The 19,705-nt window shown below is 40.9% G+C and overlaps 1 protein-coding gene across 1 annotated transcript in view; it reads left to right on the top strand.

Moving 5' to 3' along the window:
• The window catches only part of LOC133544058 (neural cell adhesion molecule 2-like), a 744,172-nt gene that overhangs the window by 596,682 nt on the left and 127,785 nt on the right, over positions 1 to 19,705 (top strand). Inside the window, exon 6 of the mRNA XM_061889087.1 lies at positions 16,469 to 16,586. Coding sequence (XP_061745071.1) covers positions 16,469 to 16,586 — 118 coding nt within the window. The remainder of the gene's footprint in view (positions 1 to 16,468; positions 16,587 to 19,705) is intronic.

A 19,705-nucleotide genomic window follows, 5' to 3' on the forward strand; every position in this document is an offset into this window, starting at 1 on the left:
AAAATCATTTTTAAAGTTGTATTTTTTTCTCTAAAATTCTCTTTCTGAAAGTTATAAGAAGCAGAGAAAAAAAATAAATGAATGTATTTAAACAAGTGAAGACCAAGTCTTTATAATATTTTCTTGGATTTTCAAATTCTATTTGTGTTTTGTCTCTCTTAGAATTAAAAATGTAGAGCAAAACGAGACCAGCTTGCTGGTAAATAAATACAATTTTAAAAATAGAGGCAGCTCACTGGTAAGTGTTATTATTTGAGGTATTTATAGAACAGGCCAGCAGGCTACTCATCTGGTCCTCACGGTCTCACATGGTGCCCGTGGGCACTGCATTGGTGACCTCTGCTTTAGGGGCTCCGTATTTTTTAGATAGTAACACATATAGATATGTTTTAATTACTGATGAGGGTTTACTGATTTTTTTTTATGCACCGGAAAATAACTAGTTTTGTAAACTGTTGAAGTGTTTCAATGCCCGTGGGTTTGTTTCTGTATCGTATTTCTCCAGCCGTTGGTCATGTGGTGACATAAATTATGGTATTCCGAGAGGTATTTATTAAAGTCGGACTAAGTAGGACATCACTGAAGGCCTCGGTGTGAAATGCACTGATTTCAAAGGAAGTGCAGCCTGGCCCTGGCTGTACACAAACAGATGGAGATAGAGTAGATAGTTTGGGGGCTCAGGTGCGTTAAGCAGTTTGATCAATCAGCCAGTGACGTTAATGCCGGGGGATGTAAAATAAACAAACTGGAGGAAGGAAGGAAGAAAAGAAAAAAGGCAGAAACACAGTCCTGTCTGTTGACCCCTGGAGGGCCTTGATGAACGATGAGGACCATGGCTCTGCAGCTCCTGGGCAGCCTCCCTGCATAAGCATCCATCTGAGGAGATATTCTGAGCCTCTTAAAGGTTTCAGATAACAAGTGGAATGGAAAATGCTTCATCTTTTAGACTTTTTGTTTTTGTTGATCATATCTTGACGCGTTCTCAGGGCTGCTTCATCCTCATAGTGAAATTTGGTGCTGAACTCCCACTGAACCTGAAGCACGTGTCCCACTAACGCTTCCCCGCCTGCTTGTAGCAACGCTCTCCCATGCTGTTCCATCGACGGCGAGCCGGTGGAAGTGTCAGCTTTGACTACTTCAGCACCGCGTTAACAGACGTTGCCGGACCCAGTCATGCACAACAAGACTGAAAGCGAGGCTGAAGCCGCTTACAGTATACTTTTCTCTTTCCATTTAAAGTCATAAATATTCATGCCTGTGTTGATAAGAGAGCGCGGTCTTCTGCATAAGGACCCGGCGAGTGTCCTGTGGACCGTCGATAGTGGGGGTGGTGCAAACCCCATTTTTCATATGAGTCTGTAAATTATGTTAGATGTAAATATAAACGGAATACAATGATTTGCGAATCATTTTCAACCCATATTCAGTTGAAAATACTACAAAGGACAACATATTTGATGTTCAAACTGATAAACATTTTTTTTTTTACGAATCATTAACTTTAGAATTTGATGCCAGCGACACATGACAAAGAAGTTGGGAAAAGTGGCAATAAATACTGATAAAGTTGACAAATGCTCATCAGACACTTATTTGGAACATCCCAAAGGTGTGAAGGCTAATTGGATACAGGTGGGTGCCATGATTGGGTATGAAAACAGCTTCCCAAAAAATGCTCAGTCTTTCACAAGAAAGGATGGGGCGAGGTACACCCCTTAGTCTACAACTGCCTGAGCAAATAGCCAAACAGTTCAAGAACAACGTTTCTCAAAGTACAATTGCAAGAAATTTAGGGATTTCAAGATCTATGGTCTATAATATCATCAAAATGTTCAAAGAATCTGGAGAAATCACTCCACGTAAGCAGCATGGCCGGAAACCAACATTGAATGACCGTGACCTTCGATCCCTCAGACGGCACTGTACCAAAAACCGACATCAATCACTAAAGGACATCACCACATGGGCTTAGGAACACTTCAGAAAACTACTGTCACTAAACACAATTTGTCGCTACATCTGTAAGTGCAAGTTAAAGCTTTACTATGCAAAGCGAAAGCCATTTATCAACAACATCCAGAAACGCCGCCAGCTTCTCTGGGCCCGAGATCATCTAAGATCGACTGATGCAAAGTGGAAAAAGGATCTGTGGTCTGACGAGTCCACATTTCAAATCGTTTTTGGAAATATTCGACATTGTGTCAAAGGGTAAGTGAACCATCCAGACTGTTATTGACGTAAAGTTCAAAAGCCAGCATCTGTGATGTTATGGGGGCGCATTAGTGCCCAAGGCATGGGTAACTTACACATCAGTGAAGGCACCATTATTGCTGAAAGGTACATACAGGTTATGGAACAACACATGCTGCTTGTGACAGACTTCCTGCCGTCCATGTGTGGGTTGCAGTGGCGATTGCTACAGGACGCATCATAACAGGTTTGATTCTGATTTATTTTAATACTTGTTAAGTCTTCTTGCCTGGATGTCGTGGCACTTTTCAGTGCGCGCCTGACCAACGCGTCACTTTTCAGTGCGCGGGCGCTTCCTGCTCCTGGTCGCGGTGCACCTTGCGGTGTCCGGGGCTTGCGTCTGTAGCGGGGGTTCATCGTCTCTCAGGTCTTGTTGTTCGTTGCTCGTGGTCGGTCTTCTCAGGTGGGTTCTTTCTCCTACTTCCCCCTGAATGTTCCTCTTTCCCCCTTTTTATGCTGCAGCAGAAATGAGATTGAGCGCAGCTGTGTGGTGTACGCACCTCTCTTCTCTGTTGCATGCCCCGCCTCCTGGCCTCCATCTTTGTCAGGACAATCATGTTTCTTAGCACGCTGTCGGCTGCGTCTCTCCACACTATCTAAGTGCTGTCTTTTTCATGGACGCCCCTGCTTATTTCAGCAAGACAAAGCCTAGCCACATTCAGCACGTGTTACAAAAGCCTGGCTTCGTAAAAAAAAGAGTGCGGGTACTTTTCTGGCCCGCCTGCAGTCCAGACCTGTTTCCCATCGAAAATGTGTGGCGCATTATGAAGCATAAAATACGACAGCGGAGACCCCGGACTGTTGAACGACAGAAGCTCTACATAAAACAAGAATGGGAAAGAATTCCACTTTCAAAGCTTCAACAATTAGTTTACTCAGTTCCCAAATGTTTGAGTGTTGTTAAAAGAAAAGGTGATGTAATGCAGTGGTGAACATGCCCTTTCCCAACTACTTTGGCACGTGTTGCAGCCATGAAATTCTAAGTTAATTATATGCACACAAAAAAAAAAAAAAGTTTATGAGTTTGAACATCAAATATCTTGTCTTTGTAGTGCATTCAATTGAATATGGGTTGAAAAGGAGTTTCAAATCATTGTATTCCGTTTATATTTACATCTAACACAATTTCCCAACTCATATGGAAACGGGGTTTGTATCTTGGGGAGGACGCCCAATCAACCTGAGGGCGAAACAACTAATAAGGAGAGAGCGCACTTCAGAAAGGCATCGCAGTGAAAAGCAGCGCTAAGCCTTTCATCTGCCGCATTAAAAATGCAGAGGAATTGGCTAAAACACGGCTCAGATGTGACATTCATCAAGAGATTTGCTGAGAGAAGTTCCTTCTCAGCCGCGATTGTCAAGCTCGCCTCAGTCTTTGCCAGAAACAACACATCTAAGATGGTGTTTGATGTTGTCACCCGGCAGGATCATTTCTCAGACAGCGGAATCGGCCACTGATATTAGAGAGGGATTTTTGTTTTTTGAAACTGTGCCATGAAAACAGAAGGCTGGAATGTGCAATTATTAGTTAACAGTTACATAATTAGCCACGGTGTCATTCTGCTCTGCTCACTAGAGGCATGTTGCAGTTTGTACTTTATCTTCTCCACTTTGACAATTTGATAGCACTAATATTGCTGTGTCTCCATGGCAACTGGATGGTTATGTAAAAAGCTAACAGATTGCTGATGTCTCCTTTATCCTTCCAGGACGCATCCATTAATTTTTAGGTTCCCCACTCACAGGTAGCAGCCACAATTGATCCCTTTTAATTGTCGGGGGAAACTGCCTCCATCAGAATATATTTGACTACCATGTAGTGGACGAACCGCAACCACTGTGTGTGAACTGTAGGTATACCGTATTTCCTTGAATTGCCGCCGGGCATATAGTATGCGCCTGCCTTAAATTACTGCCGGGTCAAACTCGCTTCGCAAAATAATTACGGTCAAACTGCTCAAGCCATGTCCTTCCTTGGTGGTCCTGGGAACCCGCAAGACGACGGCTTGAGACCGTCACAATACCGTAGCTGCGCGTGTCCAATATGAGTCATTAAATGACTCCCGCCTCCTGGTAGTAGAGGGCGCTAGTGATCCTTCTTGCGACAACTCGGCTGCAGAAGAAGTGACAATGAGTCACGTGATATGTGGTGGGACGGATATGACGGACCTTCTGATAGCAGTTTTCTAAACTGGACTTTCAATCGAAACAGGAGGTAATAAAGGAGAATCTCTAGCGAGACAGAGAGGCTTTTAAGACTGAAGAAAGATAAGGAAGACTTCTATAAATAAGTTATCGATGATTTTGATCAGAAGGAGCTGTCATGGACTATATTTATAAGTAAAGGTAAGACCATAATATTGTTTTTTTTTATTGAATGTGATTTTCATGATGGTACCCTTACATTACACTCAATTTTTTACTGCATGCCTTTGGTAAGTGCCGGAGTGAGAAGAGGTTTTAAAATAATTAGCGCAAGCTTACTTTTACTGCATGCCTTTGGTAAGCGCAGGAGTGAGAAGAGGTTTTAAAATAATTAGCGCCCCGGCGTCCATTCAAGGAAATACGGTCTATATTTTTAGGATTTTATTGATATCGATATCAACATCGGTATTCATCTGTAGTCTTATCTAATGCCATTTTGTTAATAAATATGTGGAAGAAAATAATTTTTTATTAGCATTTGTTTTAGTCCACAGGTTTTCTCGATGTATAATTTTTATTTATAAACCACTTCTCGGTCTGGTTCTCCCTTATTTATGTTCTTTTATGTGTACAGACTCTAGTCCAGGCCTGGGCAATTATTTTGACCCGGGGCCACGTTTAAAGAAAAAAATGTGTCTGGGGGCTGGTATATCTATTTTTAGGAACACTATTACAAAACCTCACAATAATGTCTGATTAAATGCTAAAAACATTATGACAGACCGCCTAAAAAAACGGAATGGAATTTTTATTTTTTTTCTATAAACGATAAAACACTGAATATTGACTAAATATGAATGTCACACCCCCTTTCGATCAACATATTTTACAATCAAGTGAAACGCAACAAAAATGCAACAAACAGTGAAATATGAATGCAAAGGGTACACAATAAACCCATCTACAATCTGTTATATCTGATATTTGCTGAATTTCCCCCAGAGATCAATAAAGTACTTTCTATTCTATTATATCCTATTACTAAGCTTTAGAACTTTGTTGTGAAAATCTCCTTCCGCGTCTGTGGAATTGCTTCCCGCCCACACGGCTTGGTGCCTCGTCTGAGCTGCTGTGACGTAGATGACCATAGTAACTAATTAGATGACCGTAGTAACTAATTAGATTACCATAGTAACTAGTATATCATCCATAAGCGCAGATTCCAACACTTTAAATACTTAGTATAGTTCAAGACTTCCGGTCATTAGAAAACATCACTGCACATCATAATGGCAGCTACAATTTCCATCTTAAAGATCTAAAAAAAATTATTTGGGAATGTCCGGCGGGCCAGATTGAAAAGCTCAACGGGCCACATGTGGCCCCCGGGCCTTAATTTGCCCAGGTCTGCTCTAGTCACTACAATTTAGGGTCACAAGACGCCCTTGGCATGTTGGTTCCTAGAGCACAACACAAGTCTTTGTCTCAGCCAGGAAGTAGTCTTTGCCATTCAGTTGAATGTACCCTTTCTGTTCTTTTTGTTTTGATTGATTGATTGAGACTTTTATTAGCAGATTGCACAGTACAGTACACTTGACCGCTAAATGGTATCACCCCAATACGTTTTTCAACTTGTTTAAGTCGTGGTCCACGTTAATCAATTCATGATAATTTCATGTTGAGCCCTACAAAGTGTTTGTACTGGAAATGCTGTACTTATTACACACGTGCTTTTTTTTATTGTAACGTGCAATTTTGTTTTAGTTTTGATGACCAAATATGAAATGGTTACTTAAAATCGCGAATGCTAATTTTTAGCATGACTGGTGGAAGAGGGGTTAGTGCATCTGCCTCACAATACGAAGGTCCTGAGTAGTCCTGGGTTTAATCCCAGCCTCGGGATCTTTCTGTGTGGAGTTTGCATGTTCTCCCCGTGACTGCGTGGGTTCCCTCCGAGTACTCCGGCTTCTTCCCACTTCCAAAGACATGCACCTGGGGATAGGTTGATTGGCAACACTAAATTGGCCCTAGTGTGTGAATGTGAGTGTGAATGTTGTCTGTCTATCTGTGTTGGCCCTGCGATAAGGTGGCGACTTGTCCAGGGTGTACCCCGCCTTCCGCCCAAATGCAGCTGAGATAGGCTCCATGCTTTGTTGGCATGGACGTTTGTAACATTAGCTGCAAGCAGTCCGGCTGAGTCATTTGTTTTTTATTTTACTTCCCCTAAATATATACCGTATTTTCCGGACTATAGAGCGCACCAGGATGCAAGCCACGCCTACTAAGTTTCCGAAAAAAAAATTATATATATATATATATATATATATATATATATATATATATATATATATATATATAAGACGCAGTTATATATGTTACAAAATTTGTTATTTACATAGTTTGTCTAAATGTTTATTAACATACCCTAATTGTTTCTAAATGATGCCTGTAACACTGCAGTAAAACGACTAATCATACAAAACAGAAGTCATCATCATGGACCCATTTGCTGTGGAAGTTCGCTCTTGGTGAGTTTACTGAGTAATTTGTGAAGCTGATACAATACAAACAGAATGCTGCAGTGAGTTAAAAATACAGCGGGAAAGTATTTAATCAACACCTCCTTTTTTAGATGTTAAACAAGTGAACAATGTGTGTAATGCAGATGCAGTGCAGGTGTTGTCATCATCTTGTAAAGACCACACAGATCCACCACTGTTTATATTCATTGCAATTACACCCAGTATATCCATCCATCCATTTTCTACTGCTTGTCCCTGTATTAATAATAATTTTGAAATTATACTAATGAAATAATAATTAATAAAGTAAAATAATATTAATGTATATTTGTTTAGTCACATACCTTTAACGTGATTTTTCCTAAATAGAAAATACATGGTATAAAATTAATACAATCAACATTTTGTAACAATACGAAGTGTTATTTGTGTTTATTTTGCACACAGACCTACAAACCCCTTTTCCATATGAGTTGGGAAATTGTGTTGGATGTAAATATAAACGGAATACAATGAACGTGGCTTGGCATTGTCTTGCTGAAATAAGCAGGGGCGTCCATGAAAAAGACGGTGCTTGGATGGCAGCGTATGTTGTTCCAAAACCTGTATGTACCTTTCAGCATTAATGACTCTAACCACTGAGCAGGTCTTATATCCGTATATTATTTTTACAGTAGAGCTTAAAGGCCTACTGAAATTAGATTTTCTTATTTAAAAGGGGATAGCAAGTCCATTGTTTGTGTCATACTTGATCATTTCGCGATATTGCCATATTTTTGCTGAAAGGATTTAGTAGAGAACATCGACGATAAAGTTCGCAACTTTAGGTCGCTAATAAAAAAGCCTTGCCTTTACCGGGAGTAGCAGACAATGTGCGCATGACGTCACGGGTTGTAGGGATCCTCACATCCTCACATTGTTTAGAATCATAGCCACCAGCATCTAGAGCTATTCGGACCGAGAAAGCGACAATTTCCCCATTAATTTGAGTGAGGATGAAAGATTTGTGGATGAGGAAATTTAGAGTGAAGGCCTCTAGGAAAAAGAAAAAAGGCGATTGCAGTGAGAGCGATTCAGATGTTTTTAGACACATTTACTAGGATAATTCTGAGAAATCCCTTATCTGCCTGTTGTGTTGCTAGTGTTTTAGTGAGTTAAATAGTACCTTAAAGTCGGAGGGGTGTGGCCACGGGTGTTTTGACGCCAGAGTCTCTGATAGAAGTCACGACAGCTACAGGAGGATGGTGGCTCCGGTGATCTCCGGTAAGAGGCGACTTATTTCCACAATTTTCTCACCGAAAACTGCCGGTTGACATTTGGTCGGGATCCATGTTTGCTTGACCGCTCTGATCCATAATAAAGCTTCACTTCCGGGAATTTTAAACAAGGAAACACCTTGTGTTTGTGTGGCTAAAGGCTAAACGCTTCCCACCTCCATCTTTCTACTTTGACTTCTCCAATATTAATTGAACAAATTGCAAAAGATTCAGCAACACAGACGTCCAAAATACTGTGTAATTATGCGATGAAAAGACGACTTTTAGCCGTAAGTGGTGCTGGGCTAATATGTCCCCTCCAACCAATAACATCACAAACACGCGTCATCATTCCGCGACGTTTTCAAAAGGAAACTCCGCGGGAAATTTACAATTGTAAATTAGTAAACTAAACCGGCCGTATTGGCATGTGTTGCAATGTTAATATTTCATCATTGATATATAAACTATCAGACTGCGTGGTCGGTTGTAGTGGGTTTCAGTAGGCCTTTATATCTCTCTTAATAAAATGCTGACAATTATATTGTTTCCCAACAACAATTTGTGGAAAAATATACCATCCAGCAATTTGTTTTTTTTGTTTTTTTATCCGCTGCACACCATCACTCCAAGGTTTTCTCACATGTTAGCAGCTCCGGTATCACGTAGCATGATACTTATGTCCATGTATGTCACTTCGGTGTTTTATTCCAAGCTTAGCGCACACTGTTGGACCTGATGTCCCTCCATCTGTGTTTGTGATGGCTTGTTTTGACAAGGTCTCACAATCCCTTCAGCGCTCTCCCAACCGCGTTAAAAGCCTTCAGTATACATCAACGCCACTGTCTGGGTTTGCTGCTGCTGTTTCGGCACTACACCATATTTATTATTGTTGTTCTTTTTTCTTGTTAAGTAGAAAAAGCCCATGTCGCAACAATTTTCTTCATCAAATATTAATAATGTGTCCTCTTTTGTCCGACCCGGTGCCAGTTTCAGTAGTGAATTCCCAAGCATTGGTGATGCCACTGAATACTTGTTCGTGCTTAGGAACAAATCCTCAGGCATTGGCAAAGTAGAAAACCCAAAACCAGTGAAGTTGGCACGTTGTGTAATTCGTAAATAAAAACAGAATACAATGATTTGCAAATCATTTTCAACTTATATTCAATTGAATAGACTGCAAGGACAATATGTTTAATGTTATTTTTTGCAAATAATCATTAAATTAGAACTTAATGGCAGCAACACATTGCAATAAAAGTTAGCACAGGGGCATTTTTACCACTGTGTTGCATGGCCTTTCCTTTTAAAGGGGAACATTATCACAATTTTAAAAGGGTTAAAAACAATAAAAATCTGTTCCCAGTGGCTTGTTGTATTTTTTGAATTTTTTTTCAAAATTTTACCGATCCCCGAATATGTTTAAAAAAAGCTTTAAAGTGCTTGATTTTCGCTATTTGCGATGCGACTATCGATTTCCCTGTGACGTCATGCAGTGCTGCCAATGTAAACAAACAACGGCGAATAGCACAGCAAGATATAGTGACATTAGCTCGGATTCAGACTCGGATTTCAGCGACTTAAGCGATTTAACAGATTACGCATGTATTGAAACGGATGGTTGGAGTACGAAAGTATTGAAGAAGAAACTGAAGCTATTGAGCGAATAGCTATTGACGCTATTCATAGCCATAGCATGGCGGAATAACTGCGCTAGCATCGCCGGTAAAATGTGCGGACCAAACGATCAGGACTTTCGCATCTCGTGACACTGGAACAACTTAAATCCGTCGATTGGTAAGTGTTTTTTTCGCATTAAATGTGGGTGAAAGTAAACGTAATATAGTTGCAAATGGATCTGCAGGTTATCCATACATATCTGTGCCATGTCTGCTTTAGCACCGCCGGTAAATAGCATGCTAGCATCGATTAGCGTAGCATGTTAGCATCGATTAGCTGGCAGTCAACATCAACAAAACTGACCTTTGTGAATTCGTTGACTTTATAGTTGCAAATGCATCTGCAGGTTATCCATACATCTCTGTGCCATGTCTGCTTTAGCACCGCCGGTAAATAGCATGTTAGCGTCGATTAGCGTAGCATGTTAGCATCGATTAGCTGGTAGTCACGTCGCAACCAAATATGTCTGATTAGCACATTAGTCAACATCAACAAAACTCACCTCTGTGATTTCGTTGAATTTATCGTTGCAAATGCATCTGCAGGTTATCCATACATCTCTGTGCCATGTCTGTCATCGCCGGTAAAATGTGGAGACACTTTGGCACATTCAATGGGGGTCTGGCGGCAGACACTTTCGCATCTTCGGCCCAGTGGTGCAACATGAATCCCTCCCTGTTAGTGTTGTTACAACCTCCAACAACACACCGACGAGGCATGATGTCTCCAAAGTTCCAAAAAATAGTCGAAAAAAAATGGAAAATAACAGAGCTGAGACCCGGTGTTTGCAATGTGTTGAAAATTAAAATGGCGGCTGTATTACCTCGGAGACGTCACGTTATGACATCGCAAAAAGAGCGATAAACAGAAAGGCGTTTAATTTGCCAAAATTCACCCATTTAGAGTTCGGAAATCAGTTAAAAAAATATATGGTCTTTTTTCTGCACCATCAAGGTATATATTGACGCTTACATAGGTCTGGTGATAATGTTCCCCTTTAACAACACTCAGTAAACGTATAGAAACTGAGGAGACCAATTTTTGAAACTTTTTAGGTGGAATTCTTTCCCATTCTTGTTTAATGTACAGCTTAAGTTGTTGAATAGTCCGGGGTCTCCGTTGTATTTGAGGCTTCGTATTGTGCCACACATTTTCAATGGGAGACAGGTCTGGACTACAGGCAGGCCAGTCTACTACTCTTTTACTATGAAGCCATGCTGTTGTAACACATAGCTAGGCATTGTCTTGCTGAAATAAGCAGGGGCGTCCATGATAACGTTGCTTGGATGGCAACATGTGTTGCTCCAAAAGCTGTATATACCTTTCAGCATTAATGGTGCATTCACAGATATTTAAGTTACCCATGCCTTGGGCACTAATACACCCCCATACCATCACAGATGCTGGCTTATGAACTGTGCGTCTATAACAATCTGGATGTTTTTTTTCCTCTTTTGTCCGGAGGACATGACGTCCACAGTTTCCAAAAACAATTTGAAATGTGGACTTGTCACACCACAGAACACTTTTACACTTTGCATCAGTCCATTGTAGGTGAGCTCGGGCCCAGCAAAGCCGGCGGCGTTTCTGGGTGTTGTTGATAAATGGCTTTCGCTTCGCATAGTACCGTTTTAACTTGCACTTACAGATGTAGCGACAAAATGTAGTTACTGACGTGTTCCTGAGCCAGTGTGGTGATATCCTTTACAAACTGATGTTTTTTGATGCAGTACCGCTTGAGGAATCGAAGGTCATGGGCAATCGGTGTTTATTACGCTTACATGCAGTGATTTCTTCAGATTCTCTGAACCTTTTGATATTACAGACAGTTGATGGTGAATTCTTTAAATTTCTTGCAATAGCTCGTTGAGAAATGTTCTTAAACTGTTTGACAATTTGCTCACGCATTTCTTCACAAACTGGTGACCCTCGCCCCATCCTTGTTTGTGAATGACTGAGCATTTCATGGAAGCTGCTTTTATACCCAATCATGGCACCCACCTGTTCCCAATTAGCCTGTTCACCTGTAGGATGTTCCAAATAAGTGTTTGATGAGCATTCCTCATCTTTTATCTTTTTTTTTTGCCACTTGTGCCAGCTTTGTTGAAACATATTGCAGGCATCAAATTCCAAATGAGCTAATATTTGCAAAAAAACAATGTTTTCCAGTTCGAACGTTAAGTATCTTGTCTTTGCAGTCCATTCAATTGAATATAGGTTGAAAAGGATTTGCAAATAATTGTATTTTGTTTTTATTTCCGATTTACACAACGTGCCAACTTCACTGGTTTTAGGGTTTGTAAGTCTCCTGAGCGGCTTAGAGCTTTCCCCGGCTGTAACGAGCACACTAAAGGTGGATTCGTTGCACGTTTGAAGTCCTTGTGCACAGCGTCGTGTCCCAGTAACAAGGTGGTTTCAGCGTGGTGCCTTCACGGGCGTGTGTTGCACATGAAGAGTTTTGGGACACTTTGGAGTGGAAATCTATTGACCTAAAAATCAATATTTATCACACCAAGCAGACGCGTGCTCCCCTCAACCGCAGAAGGACTCAAAATGTTTGATTTTCGGTAAATCCGGTTTTATCTCTGGTTCGCTGTGCGTGGAGGTGTGTTCTCCGCGACCTGCGCTCACAGGAAATTAACTGAGATGATTTGGATTTTCTGTTCACTTTTTTTTTTGTTGTTGTTAATTACATTTTTGATTTTCTTCAGAGGCTTTTCCTGTTTCAGTTTTTTAGTAATGCTGCAATTTCTACAGAGCAAAAGAGTAAAGCCACACAAACAATCAGACACACAGGGCTACTTCCCCGGCATCTGACAGCTGCACGGCACTGCCGCATGCACACCAGGGGTCACCGTGACAGGCCGGGCTCTCAGAGGTGTCCTGAATATTGCTTACTGAGTCGAAACTGCATGGGTTACAAACAAAGTAGTTCTGTAAGAGCTGTAAATATCTGGATGCACTGAATCATCTATTCCCATAAGAGACGACGGTACCTTGGTGACAAAACTCACTGTGTTCACCCGAGATGTTCTTTCTGCTGACTCAATCCACATAAGTCACACTGTTATGGAACAGAAATATATTAATGTAACAATAAATCTATTAGTATAAATCAATCATACACACACTTATTCAATGCAGCACAGCATGTAAATAACAAGCCTAACAACACACCGATATTACAAAAAAAAAAAAAAAAAAAAAGTGTGTGTATATGTATATTTTAGAGATACGCGGTTTGCGGTCTCATCCGCGGAGTCCGCAGTTAAGACCGCGGGTCGGGCGGGTGACGTGACGAAAAAATAGATTTTAATTAGATTCGGGCGGAAATATTTGATATACATGGTTCTGCGATCGGTATCCTTTGCCATTCAAAGAGCCATTTAAGACCCGTGTCATAAAGCGAAGAAGACAATAGGAGACGCTAATATGCCGGCAGTCACCCAGATAATAAGAATTACGGCGTGCTCTGAAGCCATTGGCTTTGTCGCCTTCTACAACATGTACGATCTGCTTGTCAGTCCAGCATCATGTTGTGTGTGGCTTCCGCGGCGACACGCACACGACTGCAAGGCATACTGGGTGACACAGAGTACACCAATGGTTGTGATATAAACAATTTGAACACTCTTAGTAATATGCGCCATGCTGTGAAGCCACACCAAACAAGATTGATAAACACATTTCGGGAGAACATCCTCCCAGTAGCACAACATAAATGCAACACAAAAAATACCCAGAATCCTTTGTATCCGTGACAATTCCTGACTCTTTTATACACACCGCCACCCCCCCGTGCGTCGGTAAGGTGGACAGGGTTGGGGGCGCGGGGGTGTAAAATATATTCAGGACACAAAGGATTCTGGGTATTTGTTGTGTTGCGTTTATGTTGTGTTACTGTGAGGATGTTCTCCCGAAATGTTTGTCAATCTTGTTTGGGGTGGCTTCACAGCGTGGCGCATATTAGTAAGTGTTAAAGTTGTTTATATCAAAACCATCAATGTACTCTGTGTCACCCAGTATGTCTTTCAATCTTGTACGTATAATTGCGTAAGCTGCACACAACATGTTGCCGGACCAACAATCGGTTCGTACATGTTGTTGAAGCTGTCAAAGGCAATGGCTTCACAGCACGCCTATATTCTTGTCATCAGGATGAACACCATTGGATAGTCGCGAGAACGTTAGCGGCTCCAATTGTCTTCATTACTCTGTGAAACAGGTTTAAATAGCTCTGTGAGTGGTAAAGGTGGCCGACCTCTGATGTATTTCAGCGCGCAGTTGGCGGGCGGGTACGGTTCTGATAAAATGTTGGTTCGGGTGGACGGCCGGTGGATGACGACTTTGGTGATGCTGTTGCAGATGATGTAATTGCCTATCCGCGCATCTCTAGTATATATATATATATATATATATATATATATATATATATATATATATATATATATATATATATATATATATATATATATATATATATATATATATATATATATATATATATAATGTGTCATGCCCATGGACATTAAGACATGCTCTCAGCTCTGTGCTTCAGGCTGTGAGGAAACAAAAAGGCGAGATAATGTATTATGTTCATCTAATCATGGCATGCGCATAATTACATGGACGTACGACATGCAGTGACATAATTTCTGCTAAAAGCAGCTTTTTTATGCCGAGTCTGTATTGATCGGCGAATAGTAGTGACTGACTAGGTCAGGTGTAGGGAACTTATGGCTCTAGAGCCAGATGTGGCTCTTTTGATGACTGCACCTGGCTCTCAAATACATCTTCGCTGACATGGTTGTGATATAAACAATTTGAACACTCTTAGTAATATGCGCCATGAATCTTAACACGATGAGTAATGAATAATTCCGCTGGTAATCACGATGTTAGAAATTAATTTTGAAATATAAAACATCCTCATGCATTTTAATCCATCCATCCATTTTCTACTACCGTTACCTGTTCAAGAAATAACAATGTTATTGAAAAGAATTAGAGACTTATTATACTGTAAAAAAATGTTCGTGTTACGTAAAAATGCACGCATTTAGTTGTATTCATTGTTAAAAAGTATGATATGGCTCCCACGGAAATACATTTTTAAATATTTGGCTTTCATGGCTCTCTCAGCCAAAACGATTCCTGACCCCTGGACTAGGTGAATGTATATAATGTTTAGGAAGTTTATTTTTCACTTTGTGGGAAAAAATAGTGGCGACGACTTCAAAATATGTTTAAACAGCGTACGTTTTCAAAAGATGATACTTCTGGAGAAGGGTGGGGCGGGATTTCATTTGCAATCTGGGAACGCCTCCAGAATGGAACATCTTGCAGACGGCCTCAAAAACGAGTTCTAAAAGTGACTGTGGAGCAGAATTTACACCAAACCATATCCACATGTTGTGTGTGGCTTTCACAGATACACGTACACGACTGTAAGGCATAGGTGTTCAACAGCCATACAGGTCACACTGAAGGTTGTGATATAAACCACTTTAACACTTTTATTAATATGCGCCACAGTGTGAACCCACACCAAACAAGAAAAACAAACACATTTCGGGAGAACATCCGCACTGTAACACATTATAAACGCAACATAACAATTACCCAGAATCCCATGCATCTATGACTCTTCCAGGCTATATTTTACACCCCGCTACCACCAAACCCCGCACCTCCCCCCGCCTCCGTGCGTCGGTTGAGGAGGGCGAGGCTGGGGGCGCGGGGGTGTATAATATAGCCTAGAAGTGTCATGGATGCTTGGGATTCTGGGTAATTGTTATGTTGCGTTTGTTGTGTTACTGTGAGGATGTTCTCCCGAAATGTTTGTCATTCTTGTTTGGTGTGGGTTCACAGTGTGGCGCATATTAGTAAGAGTGTTAAAGTTGTTTATATCACAACCTTCAGTGTAACCTGAATGGCTGTTGAACAAGTATGCCTGGCAATCTCGTACGTGTGACGATAGAAGCAGAGAAATGCATGCGTCCGGCCGGCACGCAGTGTGTAAAAGGCGGGCGCGATGACATGTAGAGGATGTTAAAAGTAAAGCCATCACGGCACGCCCTCAATATTGTAGTCCGAGTGAAAATCGGAAAATGTTAGTCCTGGTTGATGTCCGAGAGAGGCACCAAAATCCGGAAACCCCCCGAAATAATCGGGGTGTTGGCGATTATGCAGCTGAGCCACATCAGAGTGGCCAAAGAGCCGCATCCGGCACCGGAGCCGCGGGTTGCCGACCCCTGCCCTAGGGCAACAACGTTAATTAATGTTTGATGAAAAATCATTATATGCATGAATGGGTGTCAATCAATCAATCAATCAATGTTTATTTATATATCCCTAAATCACAAGTGTCTCAAATGGCTGCACAAGCCACAAGGACATCCTCGGTTCAGCTCCCACAGAAGGGCAATAAAAACTCACAATGCAGTGGAATGTCAATGAGAATGACTATGAGAAACCTTGGAGAGGACCTCAGATGTGGAGACCGGTTACATATGTGTACATATGTACTTGTATATGTACAGTATGTGTGTATATGCCTGTACAGTATGTATATATGTATGTTTGTACAGTTATTCTCTTTCTTTGTGTCCGCAGTACCCCCAGTCCTGTCAGTGACCCAACAGTCATTCAACGCCACCGCGGACTACCAGGAGTCGGTCACCTTCACGTGCATCACCTCTGGATCTCCTGATCCTGTGATCACATGGCACAGGTACCTCCCTGCAACCCTAAAGAATGCAAAGCAAAATGTCTTAACATTCTTCATCCGTCCGCCGTCGGCGGGTTCCGTAATTGCCGAGCGGCACCACCTGCAGAACAATGGAAGCCTATTATTTGTGATTGTGACTGTGTCGATATTTTTTGCAGGCAAAAAAACAAGCAGCTGTAGTTTGCTGGTTATAGATCAAGTCGATAAGCTTTCACGGCGCTGCGTAATTTATATTCCGCCCTCGCACGTCCACCTTCACCAGCCGTACAGCAATAGCACGCCCCGCCATGGGAGCAGTGGTGTGAAAATGAGTGCCTGAAGAGCCTTTGACATCACGCCGTCCACTCTGTACCTCGTCATGAGAAAATTAACTCTTATCCACCCTGCTATTTGCACAGAGGCTTCTATTATTAGCACTCAGTTTGCTTTACAGGGAGCCAACTATTTTCCACGGTGCACCAAATTATTTGATTGTAACATACCATAGCGTTGAGTTGTATTCTTTATAGCGGTGTTTTTTATCCTTCTTTAAGACGCATCTTTTTCATTGAAAAAACCGGGAGGCACACCACCAGCAGAAATAATTTAAATAATGAGACTCCGTAGACAATAAAATGTCGTCGTTGCAATTGTTGGATACGACTTTAACCCATAAACAAGCATGCATCAGTATACAAACCCCGTTTCCATATGAGCTGGGAAATTGTGTTAGATGTAAAAATAAACAGAATACAATGATTTGCAAATCATTTTCAACCCATATTCAGTTGAATATGCTACAAAGACAACATATTTGATGTTCAAACTGATAAACATTTTTTTTTTTTTTTTGCAAATAATCATTAACTCTTGGAATTTGATGCCAGCAACACGTGACAAAGAAGTTGGGAAAGGTGGCGATAAATACTGATAAAGTTGAGGAATGCTCATCAAACACTTATTTGGAACACCCCACAGGTGTGCAGGCTAATTGGGAACAGGTGGGTGCCATGATTGGGTATAAAAACAGCTTCCCAAAAAATGCTTCAGTCTTTCACAAGAAAAGATGGGCGAGGTACACCCCTTTGTCCACAACTGCATGAGCAAATAGTCAAACAGTTTAAAAACGTTTGTCAAAGGGCAATTGCAAAAAATGTAGGGATTTCAACATCTACAGTCCATAATAAAATCAAAAGGTTCAGAGAATCCTGGAGAAATCACTGCACGTAAGCGGCATGGCCGGAAACCAACATTGAATGACCGTGACCTTCGATCCCTCAGACGGAACTGTATCAAAAACCGACATCAATCTCTAAAGGATATCACCACATGGGCTCAGGAACACTTCAGAAAACCACTGTCGCTAAATACAGTTTGTCACTACATCTGTAAGTGCAAGTTAAAGCTCTACTATGCAAAGCGAAAACCATTTATTAACAACATCCAGAAACGCCGCCGGCTTCTCTGGATGTTGAGCATTGGAATGGTCATGATCATTGAGCATTGGTATGGTCATGATCAGGGGTCCCCCAACTTTTTGACTCGGGGGCCGCATTGGGTTAAAACAATTTGGCCTGGGGCCGGGCTCTGTATGTGTATATATACATATATATATATATACTGTGATGAGGTGGCGAATGCAGCTGAGGTAGGCTCCAGCGACTCCCTGCAACCCCAAAAGGGACAAGCGGTAGAACATAGATAGATTTATACATATATATATATATATGTGTGTGTGTATATATATATATATATATATATATATATATATATATATATATATATATATATATATATATATATATATATATATATATATACGTATATATATATATATATATATATACGTATATATTCCTTGTGCACTAATTGACTGAAAGAGCGCACACTTACCGCTGATGTCACATTATCAATGGGAAAATGCATTTTACAACAACATGATTTGACTGAGCGGCTAGGAGACACAACAGTAAAATGGATTAGTAAGGACAGATTTAAAAAAATTAAAATATAAAATAAAATTTTATAAAACATTTTTTTTAACTTGGGACTTCCCGCGGACCGTAGTTTTGGTGACCCTGGTGATGATAATCCGCATAATTTACAATTCTAATAGCTTTCTTTTGAAGTAAAAACATAGAGTTGATGTTTGATTTGTAATTGTTACCCCAGATTTCAACACAATAATTAAATGATTTGGGATTACAAAAGAATTATAAAACATGTTAAAAGCCTTTTGATTTACAGAGTTTTTAATTTTATGTAACACAGCAGTAATTTCTGTCATTATTGTCTTGAGTATATTTATGTAAAGTTTCCAATTTAATGTATCTATATCAGATGTCGGCAACCTTTACCACTCAAAGAGCCATTTTGACCCATTTCACTAATTAAAGAAGACAATGGGAGCCGCAATCATTCTCGCGAATATCTGCTTGTGGTCACACATATAACAGTAATAAAGGCGTGCCATGAAGCCATTGCCTTTGATGCCTTCTTCAACATGTACAGACTGCTTGCCAGTACAGCAACATGCGTGTGGCTTCCGCAGATACACGTACACGACTGCAAGGCATACTGGGTGACACAGAGTACACTGAAGGTTGTGATATAAACAATTTTAACACTCTTACTAATATGCACCACACTGTGAACCCACACCAAACAAGAATGACAAACACATTTCTGGAGAACATCCGCACTGTAACACATTATAAACACAACATAACAATTACCCAGAATGCTATGCATCCATTACTAATTCAGGCTATATTATACACCCTGCTAGCTCCAAAACCCGCTCCTTCCCGCCTTCCGTGCGTCGGTTGAGGTGGGCGGGGGTGTATAATATAGTCATGGATGCAAAGGATTCTGGGTATTTGTTGTGTTGCGTTTATGTTGTGTTACTGTGAGGATGTTCTCCCGAAATGTGTTTGTCATTCTTTTTTGGTGTGGGTTCACAGTGTGGTGCATATTAGTAAGAGTGTTAAAATTGTTTATATCACAACCTTCAGTGTACTCTGTGTCACCCCAGTATGCCTTGCAGTTGTGTACGTGTATCTGCGGAAGCCACATACATGTTACTGGACTGGCAAGATATCTTTTATTTATGTCATGTACGGATGTACTTTGTGGACGACGTC

The sequence above is a fragment of the Nerophis ophidion genome, linkage group LG27, assembly GCF_033978795.1.
Source record: "Nerophis ophidion isolate RoL-2023_Sa linkage group LG27, RoL_Noph_v1.0, whole genome shotgun sequence".
Taxonomy (NCBI): Eukaryota; Metazoa; Chordata; class Actinopteri; order Syngnathiformes; family Syngnathidae; genus Nerophis; species Nerophis ophidion.